Raw genomic sequence first — 19,204 nt, 5'->3', positions numbered from 1 at the left:
GAGACGAGCGTCGTGTGTCTTGAGCAATTCGTTCATTTAGAAAATTAGAAAAGTCAGAATGATAGTATACATAAGCTACAGTTTTGAGGCATACAAACAAAACATTTAAATTCATAAAAAGTCCTTCAGACGCACTGAAATTAGACACACTACTGTTACACTTAAGTACGTTTAAAATAATAGACTGCACCTTTTAAAAATATACACTATGCTGCTAACACAAAATTCCTTACATTTTGACTTTTGTTTCCTTTCGGGCACTTAAGGAAACACACATAGTTGTAAATACATTTAAAAGTCTTAAAATGTAAACAACGCCGATTGCTTTCAACTAATCATTCATAAAAACATCATCAACCCTAAAGCTTACCGTATAAAGTCATCATTATAGGCCTATTATCCATTTTCATAATAATATAAGTGCCATTCGAGATTAACTTTTTTGTGCAATTGACGTCTCTTCTTTATAGTTCCCACACGTAAAGCGTCTGGTCTTCATCTTGAGAACCTTTTCTCAGCTGATCTGGCACCCAATAGAAGTGGTCAGAAAGGCACACGTAAAAAATACTCCCAATGGGTCAACACGTGCTGTCGTATGCTCGCAAAAAGACTTTTGTGAAGAGACGTCAAGGAGAGAAATTTGACTTACTTGGACTTCTTATGTCCTCATTTTGGCGACTTCATACGGTTCGAAGTTGTGTAGCACATGTGTGGGATAGTGGGATAGACTGCGCCTGTTTGCGACAAAGCAGGACCGCGATTACCATACTTATGCATATTTAAAATCTACACAGAAAAGGAAATCAAACTTTCCCACAGTGCCCATTAAACTGTGAAGGGAGACAATGTATCATTCAGATGTCTTGTACTATAATATGAATTTGTTCTGTAAGAGTTATACATATAAAACTTTAAACGATGCAAGCTATTATTCTTATTTTTATGATAGCTTTATTATCTATTTTTCGTAACGTTTTCGCGACCAAGCTGGCTAACAGTCAGTTTAAAGATACAATATTAAAATACGAGTTGATCCGATTTGACTTGCGAAAAAAATGATTATCCGGCGCTTAGGTCTATTCTGGCAACGTTATTCTTATTATTGCAGCAATAAATTAATTAAGTCATGCAAAATATAAAAAATATAAAAAAGGGTCTTATATTTAATGTCATATATTTGGTGCAAAAAGAGCACATGTAACGTAGCATTGATACAATAATGTTTGCCCTGAATCTTTTTTCTTAATCGAATGTGAACAAAGAATACAATGTTCGTTTTTGTTTCTGCTGTCCAAAATCTTCTTTCTTTGTAACTGTTTTTTTTTAAATATCACTCTGGTGATAAAAACGTATTCAATAGATAAATAAAAGCTTCAGTTGAATCAACGTCAAATGTGTAAAATCTGCCAAAATACAATGCATACACCATAAAATATAGAATATTAGAAAATCAAGGAGGCAAATGAGAATTACAAATATTTTATCAATATTTTTTTTGCAAAAGTTTTGCTTTTTTAAAGGCTATCTTTAATGTAGCGTTATAATGCGAGATAACTTCAAAGCCGTAAATCAATTTAGGATTCTTTTAGAAACTAAAGCTTCTTTATTACTATTCTATAATATAATTATATGTAATATTAACATATTAACCATATTGCCGATGAACTCATTGAACATTAGAATGTAAATTCTACGTAAGGTATTTTTATAACGCATGGCGACATCTAGTGGTATGATTCCCAGAACGGACTTCGGAAGAAAGCAAATATAACAACCTGAGAGTGGCACGAATACTTTAATATTAAAGATAAATACAATCTATAGCTAAAATATAAGCAAAAATGTATCGTTATTGTTTGGCTAAATTTTTTTCCTTATTTCTCTCCTATTTCCTACTAGACACGGCTGTATTATTTTTTTCAAAAGCAAGTACATTATCTTACAGCAATTTACAATTATAAGCAAACCTTAAATATTACAACAATACACTAAACAACAAAAGTCTATTTGTTTAAACCGAACTATATTCATGTTTAGACCGTGTACGTTCGACACATTTTTTTTCTGAAATAAAATCCAATACAATAATCTGCACGAGGAGTTTAAGCATTTAAATACAATTGTCTCTGTTATCACGCGTTAAGGTTTTAGTTAAAGTCTTGTCAGTCTGGGCTATGAATTAATCCTAAATAAATGATTGTCTTCATTATTATAAAATTTTAGACGCATTATTGCGCAGTTGACGGGAATTGCAAGCCTGGAAAAAACAATGTGTTTATTAAGATTCGGTTTGTAGCTATCAATAAAGCACGCCAATTGTTAATAACGACGTCTTTTAAAGAAGCATTTACTGTCCGTTTTGTTTGTCAATAAGCTTAAAGTTTGAGCCAAAAATATATTCGGACGAATATCTGTCATTATGGCAAATTATCCACAACAACAGTGCGATTTATTTGATAAAAAAATATTATAATGGAATATATATAATACGCTTTTTCATAGTAAGTTATAACTTTTCAGAAACACAGTTTTGACTTTTTTATTGTTAAAGGAATTGGTTTATTATGTTATGTTTATCTTTCCATTTTCAGCGCTTAGAGTCACCAGCACCTATGCACATCAGAGAAAAATGCAACGTGACTGATTCTAAACCTTGCTTCGGTCTCATAACATTTGAGGTTTAGTCCTGAAATGTTCAACATTATCAAATAATAGTGTGTTGGAATTACTACTACTAATACAAAAAGGTCACAAAAAACTTAATTTTTCGTTGTTTTTCGTTTCATCGTTTGTTTTTGTGTGACTGGATAGCCCACATGTAATACATAAGTCAATATAAAAACGTCATGATGTTTAGGTTTTAAGAATTTCCAACTGCCTTGAAAATGTATGATGTGCTATCTTTCGTTTGTTTTATTTTCGTTTGATGTGTTTAGATGTGTTTACGCGTGGAGCGTTTATTACTACCGTTATTTGTAAGTCATTTTGAAATAAGAATTGGTGTTAATTTCCTGTTTTAAACTGAATAAAAACTTTTACATCGTGTCTTTGTTGTGAGTTATTCATCGAATACAATATCGTCTTCCAAGTTGTAGGCTTTATAAGAAGCTGTCCTCGGTCACTTCTTTTTAAAGTGTAAATGTAATATACTTACATTATACACGATGTAAACAAGCGTTGGAAATATATTACAAAACAGAGTTAATAAATGTCCGGAAATGTACAATGAATGTGTTGTTTAATGCAGTCTGTCTTCTCCGACATGGAATCAAATGCAATAAAATAACGACAAAACACTCTCGTCATAAACCCATCGCTGAACGAATTAAAAAAGAAAACTCAAGCAAGGGTGACATCTAGTGGCTAAGAGGATTCAAAATCTCTTCAATAGACTTAATATACAATTTCGTTGGGCAACATCAAAGTTTTACTTGATAGAACTCAGCATCACGCGATGAGAACAAGCTATTTCTACTGAAGATAAAAATAGTTTGATACCTCTTGGTTGGAATGTTAACACATAGGCTTAGTATTATTTTCTTGTTGGTATAACCACACATACACTTCACCAGCTCGTTTTAGGGGTTCCGAAACATACCAGCTCAAATTTTATATGAAAGAACTCTCCTGCCTAAAGGTTACCACATTGTATAATATTAAGAATATAGAGGAGAGCTCCTATATCCTTCTCCGGGCTTATTTTTGTTAATTGTTTGTGCATCATGTGGTGTTTGTATTGAAAGAAAAACCCTGATGAGATGTATATGTATGCATTGCTTGATATCACCCAGAATATATACAATGGTGTTGACAATCAGATGAAGAATTGACTGTTCTGACAAACTGCTGCATTCACCGTGCGAGACAAAGACTGAAGCAGGCCTAATTTCAGTCTCGTTCCTGGACATTTCAGAACTTCTCGTATTTAAATTTACTTACATTTTAATGTAATTTGAAGAATTGTAAAATAATTATTCCGTGGGCTTTTAATGTGATGTTATTACACGAAACTCCACCACTCAACCTATGTAAACTTTGGCAAGTTTATTATGATGTTGTTAAAGCTACCTGGCTATATTCCAATATAGTCTATCATACATATATCATTGATGTAAAATATGTGATATTAATCTTATATAAGAGAGAGCCCAAAAGAATATGTTTTGCTGAGTTGGAGAGGTTTGGTTAAGAGGTCATCCAGGAGGTCATTCAAGTATAGATACTGACTGTATGATGTATTCAGGGTATCCGTAACACACAATAAAAATCACACCAGGACTTCCGTGTAACTAAGAAAGCCAGTAACTTTACTGATTTCTCTGCAAAATACAAATGCCTTTTTAGCCCCAGCAGGAGAAACAATTTTTTTATCCATACATTAATGTTTTACAGCTAAATCAAGTTCCTTGAGATACAGAGATGTGTTTTAATTTAATGACATCTGTCTTCAAGTGGCGACAAAGTCCAGCTTGTGCCGCTGAAAGCCTCTTTCTCTAGATTAAAAAAGACACACTTTCTTTCAACCCTGCCTAGGTTAATACAAGCTACATCTGTTACTACAGAATTTTTCAGCATTTTTTCTTTTTTCATTTTTTTATTTTGTTATTTATATACTTAATGGAAACAACACTCAAAAAAGAAAAACACAAAAACTAACCAAAAATTATTCTGTGATGCAAAAATGAACCGGAGAGTCATAAACGGACAATTGAAATCTATATAACAAATGATGGCAATTCACACATTACTGTACACTTGTTGGGGGAGAACAATCTCAAATTCTCAACGAGAATCCTTCATTAAAAGGGAATCTGAGGCACTGGGAGGGTGAGTCAGAGGTACCAGCCACCAGCATGAACAATATGTGAGGAAAAACAATGGTGTTGAACCCAAAAAAGCATAAAGGATCGGCAAAACACTTTTTGTCTTTGGTAGAAAAAGGGACTACAGATTCAATATTACAGAATGCACAATGGTATGTGATATATACTGTATATACAGTATATCTATATCTTTATAAATGTATAAAAAACAAAGCAAGCCACAATTTACTTAATGATGATAAAACTTTATACAAGCAGTCATGAGGTGACCGTGCTGTCATATGTTCAAACTTTCAGTGCAATGTTGGATAACAGGACACTGTTCTTTGTATATCTTCGTAACTAAAGAAGAGGACAGATATGTTGTGCTTATTAAGGGTTCCAAAAGGTTAGGGCAACGGGACAAATTCATGGGGGCGAATGGAAAAATGACCTTCTAAACAAGTATGCCTCTGAAAGACTCAGTCCGGTAGAAAAAAAACGAATAAAAATGAGAATAATATTACAGTTAACATGTGCAACTGCACATAAACCCACAATGGGGAAAATTGATGACCATAAATTTTATCATATATATTCATATATTAGAAAGCTATACACAAGCATGTTAATTTCACAGATTCTTTTAAAAGATTCTTAATATTATTATTCAATATACTTAGAAATACACGTTTAAAAACAAAACTTCTACAAAGAGAAAGAGAGAGAGAAAAACACTGAGCAAAGCAAAAGTTCACTGTCTCAGATTTCATGGCTTAGGGATTAAAAGCCCAAGGTTCCTAGTTCCTTCTGCTGTCATTTCTTCTATACGCAAAGCTATCAAAACACATTCTGGCTCTTATAAACTACAAAAAGCCACAACAATGCTTTGCATTGTATTCCTTTTGATATGAAAATATAAGCAAGTGTAACATACAAGTTTTTTTCTTTTAATACTGAACAATAAATGCAAGTCCCAGATTTGAAATTTCATCAGAATTAGGTAACATGGCTCTTACTTTAAAGTCCTTCATCTACTAAGCGCCATTGTCCTGCTATTGATTCGTTCCTTCCTTCAGCCGGAGAGTTTTTAGTTTCTTAGTTTCATTGGAGGTCCTCAAATATCTGTCCCCCCTAAGAAAAACCCAGGAACCTGCACATAAATCTGTACAATCCTGCAAAATTCTTGCATAACAGTTTTTGTATGTGTGAAAAGAGCCATATTTATCAACCTTGACCCTTCCCCCTTATCCCTGGCTTTTCTCTATGTACAATACGTTGAACCTGCAACTTGACATTGTTACCCATAACATACTGTACATTTAGTAAAGGGGCCCTCTTTTAGAGAGTGGCACGAAAATGTACATATTGTACTAGTATAACTCAAGTGCTAACCTGATACCTCCGTGATGCACTCCTCTTGTGGCCGAATGTCACTGAGGCTAATTTAAATACAAAACAAAAACTAAAAAGAGTACCTGACACTTTTGTTGGTTTGTTACTCTGCATACATGTACACCTACAGTACACACGTGTGTAAATATATATGCATATATGGCAATTCTTTTCATACACTGCACAAGTTATGCATAGTAACCCTGCCCACTAAACCCTCCCCGACCATGTTGTACTGTTCCACCTTCCCTTTTCCCTCCCTAAGACCCGTCAATCACAACAATATGTATATCAAACAAACTCGGATTAAAAGATACAGGTAATTCAGAGAGGACTTTCTCTCCCTCTACAACAAAACAGAGAATACGGGATAGCAATGATTGTGACTCGTCATTGACAGCAGAGAGAAAGCGAGGACGTGAGGGAGGTGGAGCCGTGAAATCACTGTGTTTTGCGCGGGGGAGGTCAAGATCGATGATGGGGCTGTCTTGGGGACGTCGCCGATCATGTGGTCCACCCCTCTGACAGGCGGACTCGCTTAATGGATGGGCTGTCTTGCTCATCCAAGCCAGACCGGCCCAAACCCAGGGGCGAATGGAAGTCCGGACGGTGCTCGTCGCGATCGCTGCCATCGTGTGAGCTGCCACAGCTACTGAGGCTGTCGGCTGGAGAGCGGCCCGAGTCCTGTCGCCCCTGCGGGGGCAGCCCCTGGTGCTGCGGGTGGGATGGTAGAGGGCCGTAGCCGGCGGGCGTGGTGCTGCTTGAGCGGTCTCTAGGAGGAGAAACAGGTTCGGACTTGATGTGCAGGCTTTGAGTAGAAGGCAGGGACAGATTGGAACCCTGACATAAGTGAGTGCTAGAGCAATTTCTGTAGAAAGGAAAGGAAATGAAGGGGGTTACGGATCATAAAGAGTGCTTGTGCACTAAAGATCAGTTTTAACGTTTGTAACAAAACATTGCAAATTTTGGTGCGTACTAGTATCACATTAAAACAGATTACATATTAAAATATTTATTTTTGAAACAGTGACCAAATAGAGACTTTCACATTTAAGTATAAGGAAGAGAATTTGTGTACTAAAGTGTTGTGTGTTTTGACTCACCCTAACTGATTGAGAGCCGAGTGCTGCATGTTCTGGATCTGATGTTGTTGCCATCCACTCATTGAGCCCAAATGCAGAGTGTTGGCACTGTTAAAGCCGGATAGAGAGGAAAGATCTGCACTGCTCAATGAATATTCTACAAGTAAACACATGACAGGGTTAATGTTTGCGATTTGGTGAGATTTTGTGCATTGTCCCCACCTGCTGGAGAGACATTGGCATTACAAACAGACTATGCAGGTTAATGGAATTCTACAAAGATTTGGCAAAAAATTCTACTCGATTTTATTTACATGGTGCTTTTCAAAAAAGATTATTGTTGCAAAGCAGATTTATGATTATATAAATCATAAATATATAAAATATAATATAACTTATATCATAATAAAAGCAGCTACATTATAATAAAATGATAATATAGTAAACAATGAATAAACTAAATAGTTTATGGTATTAAACTACACGGTATTAATGCAAGATTTTCAATATGCAGTGACAGGAGTAATGACCAAATTATTCATGCTCACCAAACAAAACGTTAAAATCCTTATCACATGACAACAGACATTATAGCCTATTAACTTTAAATACACATAGATGTCCCCATCTGGGGACCATTTTTGGGTAAACCATTCCTTTAATGATGTTGTTTATTTTAGGACATTTAAAGTTTTACATACCAGTACCGTACGAGGTGGAAATGGCTGATGGGTAGCCACCCATTCCCTGGCCAGGTAAAGTGGGTGTCGCTACAGAAACCACAGGGGTAGCCAATGACTGCGCAGACTGAGAGTTGTTTATTCTCTGATTCTATAAGGCAAACAACAGAGGAGATGAATGTGCATGATGAAAAAGCAAACAACAGAATATATCTGTATACTTTTATGAAACCGTGCAAAGACACCCCACACCCCTCAAATCATGAAAGCGAAAAATAATCACTCGACATGAAGCACCACTGAACCCTCTCCACCTCTGATTTTAAATCTCTCATAGGGCACTTGGTCGCTATAGCAACTCAAAGTCTCCAAGGCAACAGAGCCAGCAACGGAGGGCTTGGAATTTTTTTCTCTATCTTCTTGTTGGCATTTTGACTGAATGATGTGACTTTTTATAGGTTTAGAAAAGCAAAGGTAGAAACAGAGGGGTTAAAACACAATCGTCTTCACGGACCACTAGATGTCGCTGTGGAACTTAGCTGTGCAGAGTTTTCCTCTCACTAGTAAGACTATTGTGGTACAGTTTATCAGGACAATTTGTGCATTGTGCGGTTGGCTTGAGAACAAAAGCTAACTGCTGAGATTATTATTATTTTGCACTCTCGGAATGATCACAAGTAACATGGCAAATGACCTCCAGGTCAATACGGCATTCTATTGTCACCAGTTTAGGTGACAGCTTCACTTACCAACAGAAGGTCAACATCTTCAGACTGACGGCAGTATAGGAGGGCAATAAATTCAGAATTAGCGTCATTGGCTGACAGCAGTGGTGAGTGGTGACACTATAGGCTACTAAACATGAGTCTGAGGAGGTATTTCTGAATACGTTTTAACCCCGGTTTAACAATTGTATTTAGGAATAATTTGGAGGAGAATCACCGAGGAACTGAGGCTCAGACACCACGTCTATGACAATACTATACTATTATGGACTTACAATAGAAGGCATGTTGTTCTTGGCTCCTGGCGGGATAAGCACTCGCAGGTCAGGCTTACGACTGTTCATCCCGAGGTTTACAGGCGGAGGAGATTTGGCCTGCATGCTCTTGTTCATGCCTCCAGAGGACACCAGAAGTCCAGGAGAGTTACGATGGTTTCCATAACCATTTCCTAATGAGAGAGAATGAGAAAGAAAGTCAAAACGGGAAGAAAAAAATCATAGGCGTAGGTGCCAAATTCAGTACATCAAGCTTTCACCATGCCACACAATTTAAGCAAGCTTCATTTCACCCTCTCGCCTCCACCAAAATGCACCATTTCCAGCGTCATCTACTGTGAAGCTTCTATTCAGCCCTGTCTACAGCTCTCCACACGGTTCCAGTGAACCTTCACCGCATGCAGCCATTAAACACAGTTTTATCCGTTCTGGAGTATTGCAACTATCTTTCACCAAGAATGTGCTCTTTCAATTCCATGTTTCCACACCATTTCACCCTACTTTTACCTCAACCACCACTCATTAATTTATACAAACACACCCTCTCATTCAACCCCCATCAAACCAAACCAGATTAATTCAGCTGTCCCGAATCACCCCGTCACACACAGCTCGATTCCGCCTCATGAATCAGTACATGCTATTATGATTCAAAATATGTATTTTTCTGTCTCTGTAAAAGGTCCAAGCCACCAGTTCAACTGATCATTTTGAATAAGCTTAATCATTTGTATGTGTATTTTTAATCATTTGTAATAACCATTAGTGCTTGTAGAAGGTATGAAGTCTACTTTTTGTCTCCGGCAAAAGCAGACGTAATGAGGACGTTTCCGTATCGTGATTCTTTGGAGAAGTTGAGAGATAAATGTCGAGTGTGGGAAGGGAGGGGGCCTAAAGACAAAGAGAGATGACGAGATGAGGCTCATTTGCTGTTCCTGTGGGCTTGTGGTAAGGAGGCAGGTGTTTGATAAAAAGGGACAGGTGTCATCTGTAAATCTTTATGCTTTAAGAGTGTTTGTAGACCTGATGTCAAATGACACTCTCAAGTTAGAAAAAATACCTTTTTAATTTGATGTTTGTGTATTTAACATTTAACATTTGAAGCAATATTTTTTTATTCCAAGTCTTTATATCAATCCATCCAAATAAATAAATAAATATATTACATTGAATTTACTTGTATGATATTCAAATCAATTTTAAAACCCGATACTCAAAATGTAAAAGATCACTTCCAGGGCCATCTGATGCACAACAGGAATGTTGCTACTATCACGTCTCGTTTCCCGAGGCAAGCAGCGTCTATAACTAACATAAAACTGCATGGCCCTTAACTATTGACAGCAAAGCAATCAATGATAACTGCATGTGTGCGCATGTGGCTTTCTCTTATGACTACCAGAAGTGGATCAAACATGCAATCTTTATTCCTCATCCACAATTGCTAGGCCGACTTCATTCCCTCCACAGAGCCAGAGGAGGGGAAGCAGAATGTCTTTGTTTCAATCCAAATCCCTTTTTTAACTTTCGAGGGGGAAAATGGTGAGTGCTGCATGCCTTTTGCCACTTAAAAGAGGGTTAGGAATTATACGGTTGGCATAAATGAATTTCCCAATCATATACTCAAGAGGAAAACTAGATGCAGATGTCGTCCTCGGCAATTTCGCCCTGGTGATCTTTCTTTAATTTGAAGGCGATGGTTTTTGTTGTTTTGAAATGAGATGTCTTGAAAGCCCAATTTGCACGATTCAAGGAAAATAAGTAGGACATGAGTTGGAAATCAGGAAGAGTAAATGCGATTGTGAGAGACTGTTTGTATAAGTATGCGCGGGTGGATGTATGTGCACCAATGCGTTTCCTGTCTTCTCAAACAGTGAAGTGCAGGGCTCTTGAACAGCTGGCTGGAGCGCTTCTCTAAACACTTAATCGCTACGCACCCACAGTTCATTGTTATGGTTTTGTGAAAAAGTGGAGATGAGAAATAAAAATAACATTTCGCAGAATAGACAAAATGATTTATCAAAGTCAACAAATGAACTGGGCCAATATTTTGGGTTTTGTGAATATCCGTGCATCTGAAATGTGCTATTTTTCTGACAGATTACTACGATGCACACGTCTACAGCAAAAGCATGATAGACAGAAAGCGAACGATGAGAAATGCCAAGCAGTTCCTATAACTATTATTGCGAAATGCTGCACAAATCACTAAGAGATAGAACCATTCAAAGAGATGGTCCTCTGTTCTGCTCTGGTAACCATAGAAACCTCTGAATCCATGATGTGTGCAAGATTAATTAAAGGAGCATATAGAGTACAGTACATCCTGGGCCAATCATGAAACACATGGACCATTCACATCATACAAGCCGCGGCGTATTTAACAACTAGAGCTCTGTTGTTAGTGATTAGCAATACCACCCAGGAGTTAAAGTGACCCTAAGAAGGCAGACAGACGGCGAAGTTGAGTTCACATAAGGACTTGTGCTAGACAGTAGTCAGCACGGCTGCTTGATTTATGGATCAGAAGCAGCACAGCTGGGATTCAGGTGGCCATTAAGCAGCATTACACCATGTCGTAAGAAGTCGCGGCGCGACGCCTCAACATTAAAAAAAGTTTTTAATATAGAATCCACTGTCGCGTGTTGCCTAATCACTGTCACGGCTGGCTAGGACAAAACTCAAAATAACACAGAAAAGATACCTTTTATTATGTGTTGCGACATCGCGCGGCGTCTGGTTAGGACACGGTATTACGCTCATTTCTCCAAAGCTACACACTGACATTAACAATGCGTACTTTTGCGAGTCTAAAAATGTATCTCAAAGCCACAACCTGTGGACCAGGCCGCTACAGTGACCACCTACTTTTAGTTTTATGACTCGTGCTGTTTCCTTGTGCGCTAAAGCCACAAAGTCTCTTCTCTGTATGCTTGCGGCCCAGCTATCACCCTCACAATGGGGAAGTACTACAATTACAGCTGCCAAGAAACCCCCTCCTCACACACAAATGTGGTCCCCTCCTCACACACAAATCGCCTGATGTGTACAGATTATAAAGGACCCGATTCTATTTCTGGGGCTCTGCAGAAGAGGCTTAACTGTAAATGGGCTTGGTTAAGTTTCCACGTAGCGTCAAGTTGACCAGCTAGTGTGGTTAAGTACATGCTTTTCCTGCAAGTCGGACCCTCTCTAATTTCTTATTGTGGTCTAACAGCTTAATTTAATCTAATTGTCCACATTGGTTGATAAAGTGATGAGGTTTTAGCGCAGCACTGCCTGGAGCAATGGAGAGGATTTTATGGGCAAAGCTAATGTAATGACCACTGAAATAAACTGCCAAGGTGTGGAAGGAACAGATGCCTGCAAGCAATTAACAATAAACTGAAATTCTAGGACCAAAAACCTCCACCTGAAACCCAAAGTCTCCAACGCCACACTCTTAAAAGTATTGACCGACTTCTCCATATGTCATAGCACAATGCAGTGTTTCACACATGCATAAATAGACAGGAAAGTGGGTTGTTGGAGATTGCCAGGATCCGTGTGGCACAATTAACAGTCTAACAATAATGTTCATATAGTTTACAATGTGTGCTCAACATTGAATGTTGGTTCACCATCTGCTGTAACCACTGTGTAGTGTAGGGTGTATAAATATACAGAAACACATTTGTATATGTACATGTCTAGCAGTGGATCACAACTAATAAGCTCTCACAACTAATGAGTTTCACAACTAATAAACTCAGTAACTTTTAATCAAAGTCTCTGAGCGCAGCTGCGACACGTCAAAGGGGACCTGGCCCTCCCGACTGAGACCAGTGTCTCCCGAGGTTTCTTTCTCCATTTATTTATCATTGGAGTTGGAGTTCCTCACCATGTTGCCGTGTTGGCTTGCTCACCGGGACACTGCTTTCATAAGGTATTATTTATTAGAATGATCTTGCTTGTGTTATAAACGCCATGCACTGTGCTGTATTTTACCTTTTTAGGTGTTTTTCTGTTTTTCTTATTTTCTCCTGTAAACAATGCACATTGTGAAAAGCGCTATATAAATAAATTGAATTGCATATTGTTTGGAAACGCTTGAGTAAAATATTTCTAAAATCTTCTGTTTGTCAACATATCATTTTCTTTCATTAGAAATTGAAAACCAATAAACGGACATATAAACTACTTAATACTACTGCAGTATCCTTTGAAATACGGGGTAGCTAAAGCCACTTAAAAAAAGACTGGATATTCATATTATTTTCTCTGTTAGACTATTAATACTGAGAGCACTTGTGTCGCTTGACTCTCTTCAACTCTTGTTTCCAGAGTGGTCGCCTACATTAACTCCACACTGTGGCCTCTGTTAGCCTGAACACATGCACAATGGTTACATTTGATGGTCATAGATCTTGAATGTGGATAGAAGGGCCACACTAACAAGTGGCACTTTTGTGCATCAGAGACAGTAAGAAGAGGGGGTCAGTTGACAGACCTTACCCTCACCCTCATACAATGGCCCCAGGGCCAGACAAGGTTACCCAGCTGTGTCTCAGCAACCCAGAAGTCAAGTTCAAAGGATCCACTGTCCTGCTTTAAATATCCAAAGCCATGCTTCTGTAGTGACCGCTGGTTAGTGGTTGAGACTGGCAGACCCACATACACACACGCACATACACAGACATACACATATAACCAGAGACTCGCAGGCAACCACAAGTCAAGCCACCATTCTGGCTGTATGCTTCCTCAAAACTATCCCTTTCAAGTGGATAATGCTTGTATACAGAAACTCATACACAATTTTTCCAAAAGGATACGGTAACTGGACTACTAGATGGTAAAGTATTCCAAGTATGTTTTCCTCCCGACATTTGAAAGTCATTCTCCTGACACATACTGACATCAAATGCAGCCTAAAAGTGGAGTTGTCTATGCTGTAGTGGTCAGTTTGGATAGGACAATAGAAGTTAAAGCAAACAGAAGCCGCTGATATGGCTGTTTACCTCTTTACTAAAAAGGATCTGATATGTTCAATGCTTACAGAGAAGAACTTTCTTTATGAGCACAAGTACACAAGGAGAACGTAAACACATGGTTTCACCAGCCCCTGTAAAAATCAGTAAGAAGAGGATTGCATAACCTTTTAAAAATACAGTACAAAGCGAAAACAATTACATGTTTTATTACACAGAATGTGTACCATCACATCGAAAAGGCTGGAATCAGCTACTATTTTTCTCTTTTTTTTTATGCATGGACACTAATGGCACCCATTTGATACACCGGCCCTTCTTTTGACAGAACTGTGTGGCAGACAAAATATGACTAAGAAGTGCTGAAATATGAAGTTTGTTATTAAGCACAAATACGACTGTTGTACAGTATTTACTTTGCAGTTCTCTGAATAAAAAAAACATCTATTTCAAATTCTATTTGGTTTGAACCAGTCTAGTTTAGCTAATGAATGTGGTTTGCAAAGAAATAACTGTGAACACAACTTTATACAAACATAACATTCTCCTGCACCTTTGTGAGGCCGGCTTGTGCTGGAAGCGAATTAGTGCAGTTATTGGCTATGTTAAAAGATGAGATGAAAAAGAAACATACTGTAGTATGTTGGGATGCCGTCCTTACCAGCACTGGTGCCCGCGCCAGTGGAGAGATCAGTGCCCATCAGACCACCTAGTATGCAAAGAGAAAGACGGAGAAAGAGGGAGTAATATATTTCAGTCACTTCATTGCAGTTGACATACATATCCGACCTCAAAATCTTGCTTTTTAAATCTTCCTCTATCCTAGCATGTGTAAGAGCAACGGGACCGAAAAACTAATTTAAAGAGACAGGGACGTTTGTGTGTTTGTCTGAGAAGAACAAAACTCTACCTCAGTACACATTTGAGAGGGGGAAGCGATGTGGCCGGTGGGGCCTGGTTGTGGTGTCCAAGAAAAATGAAACATTTTTATTTTTAAGCATGCAGAGGAGCAAGTGTGGTCAGAGGTATACTGGCTGGGCCAAAACTCATATTTAGTTAAGCGCTCCTGGAATACAGGGCTGATTGCATCAGGAGAAAACTGTTTTAATGACAGAACTGTGGGTGAAAGACTAATGAACCAAGACAACACAACAATAACAGAAGTGCCAACAGGATCACACTGCATGAGACATCTGTCTCGTGGAATTGCAGAAATACAGAGAAACTGACAGAAATATGTCTGTGAAAACCCACCTCAAGTCATTTTTAGTGGTTTATGTTTTTTTTTTAACATAAAATCGGCCTATACAATGTAAAGAACATTCTGTGAAATTATATCCTCCTTGATATATTTAATACTGATTGAATAAGGCCGTATCAAAGATTAAAATCATAGTGAAATGAATAGTTGAAATGCAACTTAGATTTTGAGAATGTAGCATGATTCTTACTGACTGGGTCACATATATGTAAAGAGGGGATTTGGGACTTTAGAAGAAAATAGGATCTTTATTTTTTTAAATATAGTAGCTTTGATTATTCGGGTACACTTTGAAATTTAAGACAACATATATGACATTCATAATGCATTTACCGGTTTAAAGGGATACTTCACCAAAAATGAAAATTCTGTGATCATTTCTTCACCCTCTTTTCATTGCAAGCCTGTATGACTTACTTTCTTACTTTCAGAACACAAAATAAGATATTTGAAAGAAAGTTGATAACCGATTGATTTCTATTGTATGGACACAAAACCTATCCAAGTGAATGGGTGCCAGTAAACAACATTCTTCAAAATATCTTCTTTTGAGTTCTGCAAAAGAAGTAAGTCAGAGAGGTTTGAAATGATAAGAGAGTAAATGATGAAAAAATTTTCATTTTTGGGATCCTAACTTTTCTTTAACTTCTATAATGTAAGAATTATTCACTTTAGCGCTTTAATAATGTGATGTTTTTTTCTGAGTAGAATAGACAATGTTATTGGTTACAACAGCTGACAAATGTTGTAATAGGAAAAACATTTTGCTCGGATGAAAAATAGACGTGTAATTTTAGCAAGAAATTTACCAGGGTCAAATCGAATTTCATTTTGTGTTTAAGGAGATGAGGAAAAGACGAGTATGTAAGCATACAATTTGGACAATGATTATACAAATGTATTTTTACCTGCACTAGGAGGTCTGTGTGTGACTCCAGGTGACATACTATTTCTCTGTAAGCCATGGTGGGCCAAGGGAAGCAGGTTATGGTTGCCTGGGTAGATTTGGTTGTTCATGGGAATAGGCATATCATAGTTGGAAGGGGGCACAGCCTATTGAAAAAAGAAGCAAAAAATAAAATCAACATATAATTTGCAAAAATAAATGTTTAAAGACACTAAGTAATTATATATAAACATACAGTACACAACATGAGAGTAACATACTATACATACATATTAATGAACCAGTTTAATAAATCCTTTCAATCCATTTTAACACAAATTCTGACATCAATTTCTTGCATATGATTCTCCTAAAAAGCATATTTGAGCCTTTTGATCTACCTCAAATAGAAAATGGAAAATGATTTATAGGGACTTTCTCTTGTTCATGCCACTCCACAAGACATAGGCTTAACCTTGAGGAGCGACAAGAAAGTCCTTTCACCTTCATGTTGCATTGAGGACAAAATAGCCCCTAATTGTAAGCATGAGGCCTGAGGGTCTGTAAGTGCTCATCTGGGAGAACATCAGCTGACAGAAAGTGAAGAAGAGCTGCTCTCTCTTTCTCACTCTTTCATTCTTCATTAACTCACAAGGCCACAGCAATCATAGCTTGAGGCAGGCAAATATTTTCTCTCCACCATGAAGGTCTTGCTTGGTGAGCACAGCTCCTATTTTGTAAGGTGCTCTGTTTTTAATAGAATCTTTAACACCTTTATGTTACCTTCTCAGACAGCAGACTCTGTTCTTTTACGTTGTGTTTTTAAGACCCATGTTCCGAGCCATACAGAGGGTCAATTGGATAGCTCGAAAAGTACTTGATGCTCCATCTCATCTTTTGAGATCCTTATATATTTATTATTATACGTATTTTATTTAACTGTACTATTCAACTAATCCCAAACAGAAACAATGTAGTGGTACAACAAAGTTGTGAAAATATAACGCTGTTACAGTGTATTATTTTACTACTGGGGTTTGATTTGGTGTAGTAAATGTATTCATCTGAAGGACAAGAAGAGATTCGATGGTGATTCGTGCTATTATTACACATCTATAGTTTGACTCTGGCACATTAAACGTAAATAACAAAAGCAAATGTAAAATGAATATGACAGTTAAATTAAAGATTTTCAGAACCCAACCCCTGGTCCAATCTAACCAAACCCTAAAACCCCGAACCACTAAATACAAAGCAAGAACTCCTGGAAACAACTTCTGATATTGTTCTTTATGAAACATTATTGAATGAATCAATAAAAGTTAAATGTTGACTTATAAGCTTCTAGATAAACAGGCAGAAGTTTGCGTTCAGTACTGTTACATTAGTTAAGCTTTTAATAGCTATGCTGTGTGTGCGCACTTTCTGTTTCTGAACAAATTCGTTCTATTTCTCTTCATTCAGCGAGATTCATAATCAGTTGTGAAAACACTTAATTTGCAGATAGTTTTATAAATCAGGAGGCAGGTTAGCAAAGATTTAATGAAACATATCTATTTCCAAACCAGAAGAAGACCTTCCAACACACAACATATCATTTTTGTGCTTATAAAGGTTATCCCTCAAGTTATATCGCCTTCAATTGAATTTCGTAAATAAGATCAATGCAAAACTAAACTAGAAAAATAAAAATGACAATAAACTTCATTTCTCCAAAAAATGCTTGTTAGTTTTGCCTGCTTTAAAACACAGCTGTTAGATTTTCTCTGGACTCTTCTTCCCTCACTGTACTTACAGGTATCCTCTGAGTCTTGATCATAAAATCAAACTCTTCATTAATCTGTTTGTATTTTTCTTCCGTGCGCGGAGTAAGCGCGAGAGCGGATTCGAGCTCCGAGCCCCCTTTGTTCTCCTTCTTGTTCAATGCCTGAGGGCCCGTGGATGGGCGAAAGGTGAGATAGAGCACAAAGAGAGAAAGAAAAGGAAGTGTAAGACAATTGTCTGATATGTGAGTACTTACACATAGCCTCTGCCTGCTGATCATGTGCAGATCTATATCGTCGTTGATTTTACGGTACTTGTCCTCTGACTCTGGGCTGTGGCCCACCGAGTCGTCCGCGTCCGGGTCAGGGCTGTCACAACCATTGAGACCCTTCTTTCTTAACGTCTGTAAATACAAGGTTGTACACAGTTCAGATACCAACCACCAAAGAGACCCTCGGGTGGGTTTCCAAACGCACTGTATTTAGAAACATCTTAATGTAGTTCTTTTGTTAACCAGACATAAAAGGTTCATTGATATAAAATATTATATTTCTTAGAATTATTTTATTTATTTTAGATTTACTTTACTTTACGTATTTGGTTTAAATATTTGCTTAGGGGCATGGTATTTATATTCATAAACAAAAAACAAACATCTTATCCTGGTTTAAAGGAATTTGAAGAAAGACAACAGGATATACACACAGGAAGGGGCCAACCTAAAATGTAAACATTAATATTTAACCAGGTACCGAAGAAAAAAGTCAAGATGTGTTTCCTGCGGTGAGAAGCAGCTTTGATCAAAGTGGACAGAAGGAGCCACAAAGACCTGAATAGATTAGCACCCAACTAACCTAAGAAAAAAGAGATTCTTTTAGCCATTATACACAAACCAAAAGGTGTGTAATGGAGTAAAGAAGTCATGACACTCTTTCCCAAAGCTGTGATAACAGGGAAAATGATAGAATGGGCTCCGCTGTTTATATTATAACAGCACTTTCACTTTCTGCCACCTGATGGCCACCTTCTAGTAGAAATGACATATTCCTCTCACAGTTAAGTGAACCTATGAGGAAACGTGTGCCAAATAGGAAGAGTTACTTTTGTATTTACACATGACAAGCTGTTTCTTTCAATTTACTCCAATTGCCATTTCGTTTCATTTAGATACTAAAACCTGATGTATACCACCTCGTGCTGTAACAGAGGCCCGTGCAATTTCTGTCTTATGTCATTGAGTACAAGGCGTTTGAAAAATTTGACGTCCCATCAAAGGGAAACCCGTGTCAATGAATGAACTGGCTATAACAGAGGGAGATCAGCGTGGTGGGATATTAGCCACCCGCTAACATATGCGCAGCTAT

General features: G+C 37.6%; 1 protein-coding gene across 5 annotated transcripts in view; it reads right to left on the bottom strand.

The window, feature by feature from the left end:
- Window positions 1–4,285: 4,285 nt before the first annotated feature.
- The window catches only part of mef2cb (myocyte enhancer factor 2cb), a 63,463-nt gene continuing 48,544 nt past the window's right edge, over window positions 4,286–19,204 (bottom strand). For 2 of the 5 annotated variants that reach the window (XM_079474793.1, XM_079474792.1), the window contains 7 exons: window positions 18,097–18,243; window positions 16,099–16,243; window positions 14,564–14,638; window positions 8,960–9,132; window positions 7,981–8,110; window positions 7,301–7,436; window positions 4,286–7,065 (listed from right to left, as the gene is read on the bottom strand). In XM_079474793.1, coding sequence (XP_079330919.1) covers window positions 6,702–7,065; window positions 7,301–7,436; window positions 7,981–8,110; window positions 8,960–9,132; window positions 14,564–14,638; window positions 16,099–16,243; window positions 18,097–18,243 — 1,170 coding nt within the window. In that variant the 3' untranslated portion in view covers window positions 4,286–6,701. Of the gene's footprint in view, window positions 7,066–7,300; window positions 7,437–7,980; window positions 8,111–8,959; window positions 9,133–14,563; window positions 14,639–16,098; window positions 16,244–17,871; window positions 18,004–18,096; window positions 18,244–19,204 lie in introns of all 5 variants that reach the window. The other 3 variants (XM_079474795.1, XM_079474794.1, XM_079474796.1) reach the window with 2 other exon arrangements.

Source organism: Barbatula barbatula (assembly GCF_947034865.1).
Source record: "Barbatula barbatula genome assembly, chromosome: 2".
Lineage (NCBI taxonomy): Eukaryota > Metazoa > Chordata > Actinopteri > Cypriniformes > Nemacheilidae > Barbatula > Barbatula barbatula.
This window is presented reverse-complemented; position numbering and strand designations above follow the sequence as displayed.